The following is a 19,597-nucleotide window of genomic DNA, read 5'->3' on the forward strand; positions in this document are numbered from 1 at the left end:
CACATTGAAAGAAAAAATGTTTAGAGAGTTTACGGCACGAGGTTCACACGAATGGATTTCTATTTTACCGAAACTAATTAACGAGTACAACGACTCAAAACATAGAACTAAAGGAATGACGCCTGTACAAGCTGATGCTAATCCTACGTCAGTCAAAATTAAACAACGAAAAATTATAAATGGAAAAATTAAATTTAACGTAGGTGATAACGTTCGTGTAAGCACATATAAAGGTGTGTTTGCAAAAGGCTATTTACCGAGCTGGTCGACAGAAATATTTAAAATCGTTAAAATTAATGAAACATTACCTACTACTTATCAGCTACAAGATTATACTGGAAAACCAATTGCTGGCTGCTTTTATTCAGAAGAAATATTGAAAACAAACTATCCTAACGATTATTTAGTAGAGAAAATTATACGTAAGAAGGGGGACAAAATTTTCGTCAAATGGCTCGGGTTCGATAATACACACAATAGTTGGATAAATACAAGTGACATTAGAAAATAGTGTAGACATGAACGTGTTTGGTAGTTCTCAGTCTAGTGAAACTAATAAATTTTTAGTAAATCTCGAACAAGTTGTTAAATCTTATTCGAATAAACTCGATAAAATTGAGCATTTACTTGAAGAAAATCATAAATCTATTCTATTTCAAGATGAACAAACAGAAAAGTTAGAATTAACGTGCATAGAGATTACAGAGCATATGACAAGAGGCGAAGTATCATTACAACAATATATCAAAGAAAGTATAGATGATATTAAAAAAATAATACCAGCTATACTGAGCCGTCTTAACACTATAGAAACTTATTATAAAGACAAGCCATAATGTCTTCAGCCATCTTGGACATGCAATGCGTTCTTGGCTTGAACAATAAATAGATGATTAAAGAAATTTCTATAGTAGACACAGAAACTTGGGCGACCCAACACTGGATTTTTAAACATTCAAAATCCATGGAGGATAACAAAAGTCGTAAAACTAACAAGTGGCTTGAACGTAATTATCATCAACTATCTATAGAATACGGTGACATAGAGTATGAAGAAGACGGTAGAATATTGAATTCATTAAAATTCAGATGCATTTACGTCAAAGGCGAACAGAAAAAACAAGTTCTTATGGAGTATATACCACACGTCGCACTCGTCAACATTGAAGACTTGGGCTGCCCTCGTTTGGATCAAATATGTGATGATGAAACTCTACCTTGTTGTATTTTTCATATGGAATTTAATCCAAAACAATGTACATTTTATAAAGTTTTTGCTATAAGAAAGTGGTTTGTAAATAATTCTTAAAAATTGTAAACATTATATTTAATAAACGTAATTATATTTTAACATTGTGTTTTTTATTTTTACATGGTTACAAAAAGGTTAGAGTATTTACAAGTTTATATGTTACACAAATATGTACAGGTTAAGTTAGGGTAGATGTATGATGAAGAAGCGCTCTCATCAAATCTTTATCTTGTTCACTCCATTTCACTCCTTCAGCATCCACCTCGGAGTCGAGTTCCGACCAAACGTCATTATTCATCGTCAACGTTCAAGATATCAACGTCAACGTTCATCTTCCCTATAAAATTAAAAATATTTTAAGTATAAATCATAAACATAATTGTATTAACTTACTCTATTCTAAAATGGCCGTGAGCTAATGTATGGATGTTATCATCCAGTACTATCTTCTTATCTTCAAAATTGTTATATGTTAATTTATTTGATTTAATTGTCTTGATTTGGTGTTTAAATGATCGAATAGATACATTCTCAATATAAACATCCAAGCCAGATTCGCCAAATAAACATTTCTTATGATCTTCTAGAGTCATATGGTTCTTAACAACATGATTTCGGATACCTTTTGCCTTAATTCTCTCATTGATTATATTGTTTCCACATTCGTCTTTTCCAATGATTTTATAAGCATATGACTTTGCACGGAGTGCACAAAACTCTGTCATCGTTTGCCCATCCGTCTCATCTGAAAACAGACCCGGTACCTTCTTCCTATCGGCAATATAACATTGGTGATCTGGAGGTAGATTGGCAGTGTCCATTCGGTCATGTAAATTTGGATTTTTTATCAAATCTGCGTAAAAATCATCTGTTTTGATGTAATATATCAACGAATCTAAAATAATATAAATTGTTTAAACTAATATTATCTTTGTAATGCTTCTTCATGACATTGTAATGATAATCATACATTAGAGTCTTGGAGATTTCCAAAACTGAAAAACCTATGAAAAAATTAAAAATATTAGATAATAATTAAGTATATATTTATATATAAATATACCTATATAAATAGGTTAACGAAAATCAATGATTTTATTTTCCAACGAAACCGCCGATAAATTTTCATTATATGTTGTCGCATGTTTAAACGTGGATTTATTAACAAGTTTTTGAAATCGTCGTGGGCACGATACCAGCTCCATTTTAATGCATTTACGAACAGATTCCTTCGTCTTATCTAAAATAATAATATAATATAATATATATATAAAAAAAAATATATATATATACCAAATACTGCATTGTTTATAAGTTTGAAAAATTCTTTTTCAAAATCATTAGTAGCCTTTTTCCGCATTTCAGTGTTCATAGAGATATATTCAGCCAACCACGATGATTGCTTGAATTGCAATACTCTATGTACCTACGCAATAACAATATTAAAATATATTCTATCCCTCATATATATAAAATATTTACTTTTTCAACTATCAAACCGTTTTTAATGGCTTGCTGTAGATTACGGTAATGCACAATATAATTCTTTTTCGATTTGAAAGTCGCCATCAGTTTTTTTATTTTTGAACCTGTAGGTATTCTGTTTTCAGCCAAAAATGGTAGATCATTATGATGATCATGTAATTCTTGCGGATATGATACATCCACCTCATAAATTCGCCCAATAGGAGATGTTTCATCTAAATCATTAAGACCTTCGAGCTTAGCTTCGACCCATTTAAAGTCTCCAAATGGCATATATTCTGACATCGCCCAACCGTATAAGTTATTGCCTAAAAGTATATAATATTTAATACATTTATTTTATTTTATTTATTTTTATTTATTTTTATTTATTTTTATTTATTTTTATTTATTCTTACAGTCTTGATACACAAGCCATGCATTTGGTTTGGTCGAGTCAAAATCAGGTGCTTTTTCATGGTTCGCCTTAGCGTATCTCATACTAGCTTGTACTAATCCGCCGCGTATACCTGAAATAATTATAAGTATTAAAATTCTTTTTAATTTTTTATACGTTTTACTATTACCTTTTTCGAATGCTAAGACCATATCATAGTCCGTCAAAAGCTCCAGTTTTACGGCAGTTTTCTTCAACATGCAATCAAAAGCCATGCCTGGAGCTGTATAATAATAAGCTGGATCTATACAATAAGTTTTCATACACATATCTCGGAAATTTTCAAAAACGTCAATTTTGAGGTACAAATCGCTGTACTCGCCCAGCGTCCTACATCCAAAGTGCTCCCAGACCTCCTTTGCGTGCGTGTATTCATTCTCCATTATGCCCGACTCGTTTTACGTGCTTTAAAATTCTTCTTGTGGTGGAAGACTTGGCTCTTCCAACTTATCCCAGCCATCCGTATATTCATATGGATATACACCTCCTTTGCGAGTAACTAATGACATATCAGCGGGTGCAAACAAGCGGAGGTTTTAAAAGCTCTATTCTCGGAAGAATTTTCCACGTTAGGTCTATTATATGTGCTCTCAATTTTCAAATTAAACTTAATTGGTAGATTGTGAGTATTAAAGGTCTCTAACAATGCAGATTTGATGGACTCATAGAACTCTGAATAATTTTGTATATTATTCAGATTCTTATAAAAATACCATACGACCATACGATTATGGGCTGATTGAATTTCTTCGAATCCTAACGAATTTACTTTCTGAAGTCTAATTTTTTTTGCTTTCACTGCAGTTTGAGTATTTTCTACATGTATGCGTTTACTACCTATCGTCGTATAATAATCTAAAATTAAAAATACGAATGTTGTTTAATTCAAGTGCTAGTAAAATATACGAAGAATATAAAACCTATAATTTATGAGATAACTATACCAAAATTATTTTGTATAAATTAACTCTGATTATTTTTTAGTTGAAATAACGTATTCGTATAAAAAAAAAAAAAAAAAAAAAACTAACCTTGTCCCTCATGTGTATTTTCAAATTCATTCATGGCATTCATACAGATATCATCACCATCTTCAGGTACTAATTTATTAATTTTTTCATTTGAAGTCATAGTATTTCGGTTAGACGATTCAGCCGGCATGTCGGGGACATATATTTTAGGAGCTATTTCTATATCGTTAGGTCAGTGATGAGCAGGAGCGCAAGCATTGCCTAAACAATGATTAAAATTAAATAATTAAAAATTAAAATCTTACTTATCACATTACATAGCCCTGCATCTTCAGCATTGTTCAGAATTTCAACGCACATATCATCATACCCATCATTGAAATATACGTTTGAATCATCAGATCTATTCAGAGTGATTTCTATATTATGTTGAACACGATCAATAGCTTGTAAAATATATATCAAATTAAAAAAAATAATATTATTAAATATAATAATTATATTATATCATATTGTATAAATAATATGACATACCATGATTGTTTTTCATATGTCTGGTTAAAATATCTTTTCGAGAGTATTTTTTATTGCAGACACGCTACTTGATATCCATCATGAGTTTTCATATGTCTAAGAAAAGTGTCTTTGCGTGTAAACGTGGATGCACATTTTTCACAGTTAAACATTTTTAAATTATATAAAACACACAGTTTTTTAACAAAAAATATAAACAGTGAATTAAAAACTTTGCAAAATATTTTTAAAGACAGAGCGAGCGTCAAATATATGTGTACAACGGTGTAAGACTGTAGACGGACTAACGGTTAGTGTCAGTTGTTTCAGCACAGTTTGGTTTACGTACAAGACATTAGTATAATAGCCATGTGAATTTTCTCCCTTTTCGATATTGTGTGTGTGTGTGTGTGTGTGTGTGTGTGTGTGTGTGTGTGTGTGTGTGTGTGTGTGTGTGTGTGTGTGTGTGTGTGTGTGTGTGTGTGTGTGTGTGTGTGTGTGTGTGTGTGTGTGTGTGTGTGTGTGTAAAATATTTATAATATTAAATGTAGATAAATATATAAGAGTCCGCGACATCCTAGCGACCGGTAGGGCACATTAAGAAGACATTTATTTGTGATTATTACTACCATTTGGCAGGAAAAATCACTAATGTCCAGGTGGTGTGTGTGAATATTTAATTGAATACGGATATTATATCTATTATTGTAAATAATCGGAAACAGCGCTAAAATATACCTACTTAATGTCTCTTATTGTAAATACAACGCCCAACGTGTTTAATTTGCTAGTAGAAACGGCTATGGCATATTTCAATAATAATGTATAACAATGATAAAAATCACGCATGTGATCCACTGGGTTAAATAAATATATAACAAATGATAACTGATATCTGATAACAAATGATAACAATTGATAACAAATGATAAAATATTTGTTGATTATAAATCGCGCAGGCACACGATCGGGTGGCGGTGGCGGCGGTGGCGGCGGTGGCGGTGGTTTCTGAACTGTCTTTTTTATCCTACTCTAGCTTAAATAACTAACATGACTACATACAGAGTGTTTATACACTATAAAGGTGAAAATATTACATTAATCTGATAAAATATATATATTTATATATATATTATTCTTTAGACTGAAAATAATAATGAAATTACTCTTTATATTGTATTGTTTAGATTGTTATAAATAATTTATTCCTAAATAATAATAAGATGCTTTTAAAATATTGAAGATCTAAGATCTAATAAAATTCAATTAAAAATTATACACATAGTCTTATCGAAAATAAAAACACTTGATGATAAAATAATATAATAGGTATTAAAAAAAACATATTCATATTCTTATCTTTTTACAGGATAGTTTATTCATAATATATTTTACATCAGCCACAGTTTATTTTACTGTTCATCTGAAAACACTTATAGTATCATTGTATCAAATATTTGATCATTTACCTCTATTAAACTGATATCTGAACCTATCTCCTCATAAATTTTACGTAACTCCTGTTCACCTATCCATACCTGTAAACGAGATCCACAAACTTCACATTTTTTAATAAATCTAATAACATTTCTTTATCTTTTACAACCATATGACTTTTTTTATTTTGAGATCTCATTTGCATTTTATCTAAATTATCACGAATGAAAGTCGTTTTACAACGGAAATAATTATTAATGCAGAAGTATTTTACAATGGGGTTGTCATTTATCGAAGTTCCTGACACAATATACTCTACATTTAAATAGTTGAAAAAAATATAATCTGTCTCTTTATTCTTCCTTCTTCTTCTTCTTCCTCTGGCACTTAGTACTCTCTAAGAGTTTTGGCCGCCATCACAATATCTCTCCATTTTTCACGGTCCTGTACTATTTCCCTCCACTCTTGTACTCCCAATCTTTCAAGGTCTTCTTCCACAACATCCAACCACCTTTTCCTGGGTCTTCCTCGCGGTCTTTTTCCCATTGGTTTCCAGTTTAGGATTGTTCTACTTATATCCTCTTCACTTCTTCACATCGCGTGTCCAAACCACTGGATCCTTTGCCCTCTTATAAAGCTGATAACTGATGCAATTCCCAATTCGTCTTTTAGTTCTTTGTTGTATTTTCTTCTCCAAGTTAAATTAACGCTATCATAAATTGGTCCACAAATTGTCCTCCAAATTCTGTTTTCAAAGGTCCTAAGTCTTCTTTCAGTTGTGCTGGTGGTAGTCCAAGCTTCACAGCCATAGGTGAGCGTTGGTCTTATTATTGCAGTATATAGTCTAGTTTTCGTCTTTTTTGAAAATAATTTTGATTTTAAGAACTTATTTAAGGCAAATGCCGCTCTTTCCGCCTTGGCGATCCTCACTCCTATTTCCTTCGACCAATCATTTTTAGCGCTCAGCATAGCTCCTAAATATCGAAATTCATCTACTTTTTCGAAGGTTAGGGGCCCCGTGTCAGGGCTGTCTCCATTTTTTAGCAACTCCATTACTTTGGTTTTTTCTGCATTGATTTTCAAACCTATCTTGCTAGCTGCTTGTTCAAGGGCTTGGGCTGCTTTTATTGTCTCCTCTAGGGAGTTTCCTAGTATATTTAAATCATCTGCAAATCCCAATACTTGTATGTGTTGCTGACCGACTTCCACTCCAGTTGTTTCTGATTGCAATTCTCTTATAACTTTTTCTAGAGCTATATTGAATAGGGAAGGTGATAACGAATCTCCCTGTTTCAATCCAGTTCTTACTTCAAAGGCTTCTGACATCGTAGATTCAACCCTTATTTTATACTGTGTATTTTCCATGCACATTTTTGTTAGCGTCACTAATTTTTGTGGGATCCCGAACTCCTCCATTATATTGTAGAGACTTTGTCGGTGTATACTATCGTAGGCCTTTTTGAAATCAACAAATAGCTGCCAGATGTTTTGGCGGAATTCATACTTTTTTTCTATTAATTGGCCTATGATAGTGAGTTGTTCTATTGTTGATTTCCCTTTTCGGAATCCGCACTGATATCTGCCTAAGTTTTCTTCTACGTACGGCGTTAGCCGTTTTAATAGTATTCTGGCAAACACTTTGTAAGCTGAGTTAAGCAGTGATATTCCTCTATAGTTTTCACAAATTGACTTATCACCTTTTTTGTGAATCGGAATAATTATGGCTTCGTTCCAGCTTCTTGGCATACTCTCATCTTTCCAGATCTTCTGGCAAAACATAAAGAGGAGGTTTTGCATCTCTTTTCCACCATATTTAATGAGTTCAGCTTGACTTCTCCCCTAGTCACTTCACTTACCATTGGCTCTGCTCCACATAGGTTTTCCCTTCTCGTTGCGTTATCTGGGATATCTGCGTTCAACAGTTCAGTGAAGTATTCCTTCCATCTTTCGGCTTTTTCTTTAGGGTCCATGAGTACTTCGCCATGACGATTCTTAATAGTTTTTAGACTTGGGTTGAACTTTTTGTATTGTTTTATGGTCTTAAAGAAATTTCTAACACTTCCCATCGAATAATTTCTTTCTGCTTCTTGTAATATATCACTTAGATACTTTCTCTTCTCTCTTTGGAGTACTCTTTTACACATCTTCCTTTCTAAGATGTATATTCTTTTTCTGTCTGTACTATCCTCTTTAATATAGTTTTCACGGGCAGTTTGTCTTTTTCTTATTGCTTGTCGACAGTTTTCATTATACCATTTTTTCTTCTTGTTTCTTGTCTTTCCAATGTCCTTTTCTGCGATTTCTTTAATGGCTTTGCTAACTTTGTCCCAGTCTTCATCTATGTCATTCAATTCGATGCCTTTTATATATTCACCAATACTTTTTGAGTATTTTTGTTGGATTTCTTCATCCTTTAGCATCTCTAGATCTATATTTATGCTATTTACTTTTTCTAGTTGTTTTCGACTTTGTAGCTATATCTCGAACTTTGCCACTACTAGGAAGTGATCTGTATCACAGTCAGCTCCTCTATAGCTTCGTATGTCTTTTATACAAGAGCGAAATCTCTTTTGAATGAGTATGTGATCTATTTGGTTAGCTGTTATTCCATCCGGTGACCTCCATGTGGCTTTGTGTATGTCTTTGTGTGGAAACGTTGTACTACTTGCCGCTGCAAAGAATATGAGTCTTAGTCCATTTCCGTTGCTTGTCTCATGTAGACTTTCACTACCTATGGTGGGGCTAAATTGTGTCTCTCTTCCACACTTGGCATTTAGGTCTCCTAACACTAATTTGATTACGTTCCCTGGTATATTATCATAAGTATGTGCCAGTTCCTCGTAGAACGCATCCTTGATATCCTCATCTCTTGTATCTGTTGGAGCATGTGTACACACTAGTACTATATTTAGGGGTTTTGTGTCCACACGTAATACTGCTATTCTTTCTGAGACGGGGTTGAACTCTCTTATGTATGGTTCCAGGGTTTCATGCACTGCAAATCCGCTTCCAAAAATGTGCCTTCCCTCCATCCCAGAGAAGTAAATTACATATTTCCCTACTTTAATCTGTCCATTCCCAGCCCATCTTATCTCTTGCAAGGCTGCTATATGTATTCCATATGTTTCTAGAACATCTGTAAGATTTTGGCAAGCTCCAGTTCTAAAAAGGCTCAACATGTTCCAGGTCGCGATCTTAATTCCAGTTTTCCGATTTCCATGTCCTAATTTATAACCGTTTCTCCATGTCCGAGGCTGATTTTCTGATGGTATCATAACAAATAAGTTTTATGAGGTGGGGTTGTTAGCCCCACGCTCAACCCCCAACCTGGAGGGCCAGACTACCCCAACCAATTAAGATCAGGGTAGGGCTACTGCAGTGCACTTATTAAGGTGCACTGGGCGATGGGGACGCCACTTTCCCTACGCCGGAAGTCTCTTTATTCAGAATGTTTGTTATAATATATCCAAAATTTAATATGTATACCATCTCAACATATTCATAACAAAAATAATTGGCTCTTATTACATCGAATTCACAAACCGTATTAACTATTCTTAAATCTATTAAAATAGGGTTATATTTAATTTTTCTCATAATTATACCACACCGTACAGTATAATTATCCATACATTCGGTACCCTCGCCCCATTTTATTTTTTCTTGCGCAAGGTTAATAGAAGTATAAATATTAAATCCCATCATAATGTCAGGTATAAAAATAATTTTATCATGTTAGCTCCCTCCAGTGGCAACACTGGAGAGTGCCGACACACGACTCGACCGCGCTAAACATTAAACAGTTACACGGGACCCACGGTGCGCGACGCATGCCACCGACGTACGGTCGCCGACGACTGCCGATAATTCATGTTATACTTATGTTAACCTATACGTCTCTATCTTTTAAAATAATAAAGTGCTAAGTGTATGTAATAACCACTGTTGTTAATTAATCCTGACCATAGCTTTCAATTCAGAAGTGGGATACGTCACTTCCCCGATTAGTGCCGAACGAACTCGAATTCGAGGTTCCTGTCCGAATCAAACGTTTAGTTTTACTCCATACAGCGTCGTTTTGCTGAACTTGGCCGAGACCGAAAGCCGAATAAGCCGATACCTTAAAATACGGTGCTCGAATCGTAGTCGAAATCTCGTGTTGTGTTTATTTTTCTCCTTGTGCGCTGGGGAAAACCGTTAATCAGCGTGTTGTTTACCGGCGTAGCTGTTATCGCCGTCGAGTGTGCGAGTGCGTGTACCGTGTACCGCCGTAGCGTTTGCCGCCGATCGTGCGAGTGCGTGTACCGACGTAGCGTTTGCCGCGGATCGTGCGAGTGCGTGTACCGACGTAGTTGTTTGCCGCCGATCGTGCGAGTGCGTGTACCGACGTAGTTGTTTGCCGCCGATCGTGCGAGTGCGTGTACCGACGTAGTTGTTTGCCGCCGATCGTGCGAGTGCGTCGTGTACTGACGTCGCAGCTGACTGACTTGTACCTGTGACTGGGTTATAGACGCGGTCACTACGTTTATCAGTGGATTAACAATCGTATTACCATTATTATTGTTCTGTGGTATTACCGATACCGTGCTCGTGAAGTTATCAGTACGTATACGCGACGCTGATACGTTATCTCGGTTCGTCAATCGACGTTAATGATTACGAATAATTCGAATCTGAAAATTCCAAATAGTTAAACCGAATATCGTTATGGCTGACGAAAAGACCACAGGACGCTCAATTAGTGCCCCTTCGTACAACGAATTGTTTGAAGCCGTAACCGAAATGCGGGAAAAGTTACGATTGTTGGAGACTTCGACGGTCACGCAGAGTCCAACAACAATGCCGAACCCTACCACATCCGTAGACTATCGGATATTACCGGATGTAGGCACGTCGATTTGGTCCTTTACCGGACATGAAACAACTTATCAGGCGGAGGATTGGATCAGTTCAGTGGACGGGTTAGCCAATATCAACCAGTGGCCACTGCGATATCGCCTGTTGTATGTACGTTCGCATGTAACTGAAGCAGCACGCAGCTGGTTTCTTCTCGAGCAGTTTGCAGATTGGGACACTTTCGTCCAGAGGTTCCGTACGACGTTTGTGCGCACGCCCAGAAAGGCAGACCTGTGGCGAGATCTCGAGGCACGCATCCAAATGTCTAATGAGCCGTCGATAGACTATTTCTACGCTAAGGTTGGTTTGTGTCGTTCGCTCGCTTTGACATTCGCCGAGACGCGAGATTACGTTCTTGAAGGACTGAGGTCCCAACAACAGTCGGATTGGGTTTCGGGCCGTAGGCAGTCAGACTGCGATGAATTGTTGGTTAGGTTAGGTTAGGTTAGGTTAGGTTACATACGCGACTGGGAACGCTTGCGCTCGAAGAGGGAGCAATTGTTTCCATCAACGATACCTAATCAAAACAAACCTTCGGTGTATGCAACCAGACAGTCAAACGCAACTACATTGTCTCAAAGGGCCGACGTCGCGTCGACATCTAAACATTTCGTCAAGCCAAAGAGTGAATCGATCAGTAATCCTACGTTGGACAGACCACTCAAGAGGATCGATACACCGACCTGGTCTCGCCCCTTGGAGATCAATTGTTATAACTGCCGTGGGCGAGGTCACATTTCTCGGGACTGCCCGCTACCTCAGAAACCGATGAAATGTACCGGATGTGGGTCGAATCAACATCGTCGGAATAATTGCCCTACGTCGACGATTACGCGGGCCGAGAACACTAAACCCGAGCAGGCGTTGCGAGTCGACACGCTGTCGAGTGCCCAAAGACCGAATCCGTTCGTAAAGGAGGTACTATTGAATCAAGTACCGTTCACAGGTCTCATCGACACTGGATGCTCCTCAGTATTGGTACGTCAATCCGCTGCGACGATATGTCGTCTTAACGTCGAACCGCAGGTGTGTCCGCTCTACACCGTTGGTAGTGTCGATCGACCGAGCGCTAACGCCGTGGGGAAGGCGATCGCAAATGTGACGATCGATGGTGTTGTTGCAGACTGTCATGATGTAAAGATAGTGAACGACGATCTTATTCCTGTCGATGTGTTAGTGGGACGCACCTGGCTGGAGCTCCCGCACGTCAATTATTATAAACAGGAAAATGAAATTGTTTTTGAAACGAACTGTCATCTCGAAGGCAGAGTACTGACTGACGATGTGAGTAACGAGGGTCCTCAAGTATTAACGGTTGAGTGCAATGCGAGATTGACCCCGAATGAACCGATTACCGACGACGAGGTGACCTTAGGCCCAGAGTTGGACCCGACAAGCCGTAGGTCTCTGATGACGCTCATCAACCGTTATCGCGACGCGTTTGCTAAATCGATTGGTGAGCTAGGGTGTACTAATGTTCTTACGATGAACATTACCGAGATCGAAAATTCAACACCTGTTAGGATGAAGCCGTACAAGACCTCACCGACCGATCGACGGATCATATCAAAAATACTACAAGACTGGAAACAAGCTGGCATTATTGCAGACTCTACTTCCGCTTATGCAAGTCCGGTGTTATTGGTAAACAAAGCGAACGGCGAGAAAAGACTATGTGTCGACTACCGGAGACTGAATCAGCAGACGGTGACGCAGCCATTCCCAATGCCTGACGTTGATTCCCAGTTAAGTAAGCTAGCGGACGGACGCATATTCACGACTTTAGATTTATCTAATGGATTCTTGCAAATTCCCTTGTCGGAGGATGCTAAGGAGAAAACAGCTTTTGTGACAGAAGAAACCACGGCAAGGTTCGAAAGAATGCCTTTCGGCCTTAAGGGTGCTCCCGCAACCTTCCAGAGGTTAATGGCTGTCGTCTTTAAGGACCTGAGCGAGGCTGGCAAGGTACATACCTACCTTGACGATATCATTATACCATCTAAGTCCGTGGAAGACATGTTGGATGTACTGGAGGCAGTATTGAGAGCCCTCGTAAGAGCAAATCTTACGTTAAAACCCTCCAAGTGTTCATTCGGAATGAGCACTCTGGACTACTTGGGTTTCCGGATCGCGGAGGGCGTAATACGTCCGGGACGCAAGGTCGAGGCGCTCGTCAACTTTCCGCAACCCCGCGACGCGCATGAAGTCCGGAGGTTCTTAGGGCTTGCCGGATACTTCCGGCGCTTCATTGTAAAATACGCCGAACTAGCAGAGCCGCTCACACTACTTACCGCGAAGGACGAACCATACAAGTGGCAGGAAGAGCAGCAATTAGCTTTCAAAAAATTAAAACACGCGTTGTGTTCGGAGCCGGTCGTTGCTATGTATAATCCCGATGCCAACATCACCGAGGTACACACTGACGCGAGCTCGAAGGCACTTTCCGGAATATTATTACAAGGTCAGACATCAGCTCAATTAAAAATGGTCTACGCTGTAAGTAAACGAACCACGTCGGCGGAGGCGAAGTACCACTCCAGTCGATTAGAGCTCTTTGCGATTATCTGGACCTTGAATAGGCTACGACAATATCTACTAGGTATGCGATTTACGGTTGTGACTGATTGCCAAGCTCTTGTATACCTGAACATACACAAGACCACTAAACCTCAAATCGCCCGCTGGTATGAGGTTTTCCAAGAGTTTGACTTGGAGATCAAATATCGGCCAGGAGTACGTATGCCTCACGTAGACGCGCTTAGTCGAGCGCCGTACGACGAAGAAGACACTGTCAGGTCAGTGGAGGCGGAACTGTCAGACCGAGTCAACGTATTCGTAGCGATGTCTAAATTCGAGGCAGTACGTTTAATGCAAGCTACGGACGAAAACATCCGTAACATGGTAGAAACGTATACCGGAACTCGCGATCGAACCGACGGAGTGATCGAAGATGTAAATGGATATCAAGTAGTCGAGGGTGTGCTCTACAAAATTTATCAAGACCGCCCGTTGTTAGTTATACCTAAGGCTATGCGAAAAGGGATTGTGATCGCGGCTCACGACTACGCCGGGCACTTTTCCGTCGATCGCACCGTCGCGCGCATACTCTCCGACTATTGGTTCTCCGGAATGAGACGGTACGTCAAGCAGCACATTGCCATGTGTGTAGATTGTCTCGTTAACAAGAAGCCCGCTGGATCAAAACCTGGATATTTGCATCCGATACCGCCAGGAAGACGGCCGTTTCAGGTGATCCATATTGATCACCTCGGACCATTTGAAACGACAGCAGCAAAAAACAAATATTTACTTGTTCTGATTGATAATTTTACCAAATACACGCTACTATTTCCGTGCAAAATAACCAACACTGCCGCTGTCCTACGCGCTCTAAATAAATTTTGTACGGAACGCGGCATTCCGAACGAATTGTTTCCGACCGCGGTACGTGTTTTACGTCCCGCGCATTCGAGACGTTTTGCAATGAACGAGGGATTCGACACACCTTAAATTCCACACGGCACCCACAAGCCAATGGGCAGGTGGAGAGGACAAACCGTACGGTCATCGCCTTACTAAGTGTCACTGCAGACGATCACACCAGCTGGGACACGCAACTACGGCAAGTAGAAAACGCGCTAAACACTGCACCTAATAAATCGACAACGAAAACGCCATACGAAACGCTACACGGGTACCTTCTCCGCTTCCAAAAAGGCCTTCTACCTACTCTCAGTCTTACTAGAGACAACTGGCGTGACCCGTGTGATGTACAAGCCGAGGTGCGCGAAAACATTGTCAACGCACAAAACAAAATGAAAATTGCTTACGACCAGAAAAGACACCGGGCAATAAGATACGAAGTAGGCGAAATTGTGGTGATGATGAAACAATCGACTCCACACTTGTCGAAGAAATTACAGCCGAAATATCGCACTAAGCCGCTGCAGGTGATGGAGGTCTTGCCAAGCGACACATACCGCGTCGCCGAACTCGACACGGACGGGCACGAGATTTACGCGACAACAGCTCACGTTTCGCAACTTAAGTCATGGTCGGTTCTGAGAGCTGGGAACGATGATCCAGACGAAGACGGTAGTGAAACGGAGGATGGAGAAGAAGACCAACTTAGAGAAAACAACCACGTAGAAGGAAGTACCGAGCCAACTGGGACCACTCAATCAAGCCGGGACGATCCAGGTCAAAAACGTGGCGCCGGAGCCAGACGGGCTCCCAAGTATCTCGACGATTTCACCACATGACGATGTAGCTGGCCCGAGGATGGTCCAGCGGTCAGGACGGTCGGTTGTTAGCTCCCTCCAGTGGCAACACTGGAGAGTGCCGACACACGACTCGACCGCGCTAAACATTAAACAGTTACACGGGACCCACGGTGCGCGACGCATGCCACCGACGTACGGTCGCCGACGACTGCCGATAATTCATGTTATACTTATGTTAACCTATACGTCTCTATCTTTTAAAATAATAAAGTGCTAAGTGTATGTAATAACCACTGTTGTTAATTAATCCTGACCATAGCTTTCAATCATCATAATAATTCACGTATTCCCATAGGAATCCGTCTAATATAGTATTTAAAAAATTATACGTCTCCCCTAATTCATAATTACTGGTTGTAAGAGTGGGCGAAAATGTCTCCGAGCGCGCGTCATTTTCATCGTTGCCGGTGATCTCAGACTCGTCTTCACTCATGTTATCATTTTCTAAATCTTCAACCGCATTTTCATAGTCTTCTACTGCACGCGTTCTAACACTATATTACGAATGATTAAATAATATACATTTTAAAAATAATATAAAGATCATACTTACAGTTCTATACCATATATATTTATTAAATCATTCGTATTTAGTAGCGGGTTCAATACTCTTCGTCCACCTCTCGATGTAGGTAACGCAAATACGAATAAAGATAAAAATTCCATTATTGAAATCATTTTGAGAAAAAATAAAACAGAAAGTTAATAAATGCGTAAAGACTGAGAAAACACGGAGCGCAGAGAGTACGTAAAAATATGGGTGTCTAGAACAGACAGACTGACTGTGTCTCGGCAGACGACAGAGTTACTGGGCAGAAATCCCGATATTTTATGATTGGGGACTTGGGGTTGGGTAATGAATAGGATTTGAGATGATCTCTAAAAATATATAATATTATATTGTCTACAATAACCTTCCCGCAATCGATACTTTGTGCGTTAGGTTGACCGAGTACCTAGTAAAATATACAAACAATAGTGTACGGCGTCAGGATTTCTCATGTACCAATCGTTTGAATTTTTCAGCAGAAAAATGTTCTTTTACACACCTGTAAATATCCTACGTATCGTTATGCTAGCTGTATAATATTATTTCAATAAAATCCAAATATTATCATAATTTTTTAATATATTATTTAGATATAACTTATGAAGTTTCTTAAAAATAGTTGCTATAATAATACCGACATATACCGCTTTGAGAATCGCTATTATTGATATTATGCTACTCAAAGAATTATAGAACTTGTTTGGTTATACAGATATATTTATTGAAAGGAGATATTATTTAACTAAAATACAATAAGTAGATACGTTAGTATTAAAATAATAATTACTGATGAAGCGTACTACCAAATTTCATATGTACTTGATCCGAAATACGCATTACGTGAATCTTCAACAGAAGAAATATTTTTATGATCGTATATAATATCTAAAGAGTCTAAAAAATTTTTTTTTTACATTTGTTTTTAATTTCATTGCTTATAATTATATTATTTTTACTTATAATAAAATTTAAATCGACGTCTTTACATTTTAACTCTAATATCTTAAAAATTAAATTACACCAATAATTAGGGCTAACCGGATTTGTTCGTCGAGTGATACTTTTTCGGCTAATTTTTTTTTCCAAAAGTCATGTCCTCTATCGCATTTTATCTGATATACGCTTTCAAATAGCTCGCGTAACAATACCTCGAAATCATATCCTGAAAATGTCGCAAGCTCGTCTATTAACCATACTAATTTAGTTTTATAAAATTTCCTACTTACAATAGAAAACCAAGTTGAATTATTAACTAAATGATAATTTTTACAAAACTCCCCTTTTTTTATTCGACAATCATTGCATAAAATTGAAATCGATCAATCCACACCACACGAAGCTACAAATCTTTCCTCGAACGATTTTTTCAAAATAATGTTTAATACTTCGTTAACTGAATAAAAAAATAACAATGTAACTTAACATAAAATAATATAAAAATATTCTTACATGATTCAGTATCCATAATTGACTCGTTGTCTTCGTTTTTTAAATTAATAAACGTGAAAAGATTTTAAGTAATATTATGTAGTATAAAAATTAATTAAAAATTAGATGTACTTATGAGGACTGTTGAACGCATTGTGATTTAATATAAAAATTATTTTAGTGGTATTTAAAAAATAAAATGAATTTTAGGGGTATGGAAATATGTCTATATTTTAACCTAACCTGAAATATTTGCACTTATATAGCTTCCATCCATACCCCCTAAAATTCATTTTATTCTCTAAAAAATAGTATATTTTTAAATTTATTAGTATATTATTTTTAAATGTAATATATAAAAAATTGACATGGGTGTTGATAAATACCTACATGGGATTTCTGAAATAATATAAACTATCGTATGGTTATAAAGAAAAGTTTATTATTACTATACACAATATATATATATATATATATATTAAGCCAAGTTTCTTATTCTTTACAATATAAATCTAGTTGTATCAAAATCTATGTATGTTAATATCGTTAACGCATTCAACGTCCAATCTATCGTCATGTTTTCCCTGGTGCGCTCAGAGTCTGTAACCGCAATTCTTCGAAGACCATACACTAGCTGCATGATTATATAATATTGTGTTGGTAGACGATTATTTTCATGAATACGACACATTTTTAATTTTCTAGTAAAATACTATAGTAAAACTAATCTCTCAATAACACTATACGTATGGTTGACGTTATATTATATCACGAGCGGTTATTAAATTCATGTGATTTGAAATATATAACGCATCTAAAGTATACAATGGTTGTTGGGTGAAACCTTAGAAGAATAGAGGCTGCCATATCAAGAATTGTATGTTACTCGGTGAAACATATGATATTATTTTCAAACAATATTATTAAATGGAATTTACGAAATAATATAAAGTGTCGTAAGTAGTATAGATGTACCATTCCTGGCGCACTTTTATTTTTATCAGTAAAAGATCACAAAGAAAACAATGTGTAAAAAGATCAGACAATTGAAATGCAATAATTATTAAAATATTTTTCATAGAACTTATGATATTAATAATTGAAAATTTAAATGCAATAATTATTAAAATATTTTTCATAGAACTTATGATATTAATAATTGAAAATTGAAATGCAATAATTATTAAAATATTTTTCATAGAACTTATGATATTAATAATTGAAAATTTAAATGCAATATTTCCCCAAAAATATTTTTCACAAAAAATATGAAATTAATAATTAAAAATTGAATTGCAATAATTATTAAAATATTTTTTTTTTTTTACAAAACTTATGATATTAATAATTAAAATTGAAATATAATAATTATTAAAAAGAAATTGAATACCTTAGTTAAAGGAATTGAAATGTATAATAAAACAATGGATACAACTATCAAAGATTTTAATAAATTACAAGAAAATGAAATGCAAAATGAAATAGAAAAATCAATATTAAATAATAAAATATTAGTTAAGTTTTGTAAATATGAATACTATATTACTAATAATAAAAATATTAAAATCATGAAATATAATCTAAATGCAATCCCTATTAAAGGAAATATTATAATCGTCGATAATGGACACAATATTTCTGGAAATGGAAAGCCTTATGCTTCTAAAATACTAGAATCACCAACTTGGCTCGAAATTTGTAAGATAGCCAACGATATGATAATTACAACAGGTACTTTTTTATTCAAATATCTTCATGATATTTGTGTTTTTCAAGATTTAGGAAATATTAAAATTTGTTGTCTTGGCATGGGAGGTACAGATTCCGATCACAAATTGCTTAGAATATAACTAAATAATCATCATTTTTTAATAGAAATATTTCTATTAAAAATATCTTAATAAATTATATTTAAATAAATTTTTTATAATTGTCAATAAATTCTAAACATAAATGTCCACATATAGGTGGATCATCATAGTTTTGAAACTTGTCATTGTTATACCACAGATTATCATCACCTAAATAATTTAAAATTTCAGGAGGAGGAGTACTCGAAAATGAATCAAAATATATTTTATAATTTTTTATTTTTTTCCATGCAACCCAATGAGAACCATTTTGAGTAGAATTATTTAAATTAAATATCCCACATTCATTTAACCAAGGTTTTTCAGGTAATTCATTTATCATGAAACAACCTCTAAAATTTTTTATATTATTTCCAAATTTTATTATATCAAAATTACTTAACGGTTCGATATTTATATTTTTAACTTTACTCCAAAAAGTTGTATAACAACCTGGATAATTTTTAATGTTTTTTCTAAATGTTGATATATCGAA

At 36.3% G+C, this 19,597-nt stretch overlaps 2 protein-coding genes across 2 annotated transcripts; both read right to left on the reverse strand.

The window, feature by feature from the left end:
• Positions 1–1,641: 1,641 nt before the first annotated feature.
• Positions 1,642–2,073, reverse strand: LOC149057895 (uncharacterized). The gene has a single exon (XM_089219294.1). The coding sequence runs from the start codon at positions 2,071–2,073 to the stop codon at positions 1,642–1,644; it is 432 nt and encodes a 143-aa protein (XP_089075420.1).
• A 6,495-nt stretch (positions 2,074–8,568) lies between these two features.
• LOC149057896 (protein CFDP2-like) lies at positions 8,569–9,126 on the reverse strand. Its single transcript, XM_089221115.1, has one exon. It carries the CDS (start codon positions 9,124–9,126, stop codon positions 8,569–8,571), a length of 558 nt encoding a protein of 185 aa, XP_089077241.1.
• Between the last annotated feature and the right edge of the window lie 10,471 nt (positions 9,127–19,597).

This window comes from Diuraphis noxia, unplaced genomic scaffold (assembly GCF_037042655.1).
Source record: "Diuraphis noxia isolate RWA-SAM2 unplaced genomic scaffold, SU_Dnox_SAM2 contig0002, whole genome shotgun sequence".
NCBI classification, from domain to species: domain Eukaryota; kingdom Metazoa; phylum Arthropoda; class Insecta; order Hemiptera; family Aphididae; genus Diuraphis; species Diuraphis noxia.

Coding starts and splice junctions, on each gene's coding strand:
- LOC149057896 (XM_089221115.1), bottom strand. CDS start 9,126: ATGGAGGGAAGGCACATTTTTGGAAGCGGATTTGCAGTGCATGAAACC.
- LOC149057895 (XM_089219294.1), bottom strand. CDS start 2,073: ATGGACACTGCCAATCTACCTCCAGATCACCAATGTTATATTGCCGAT.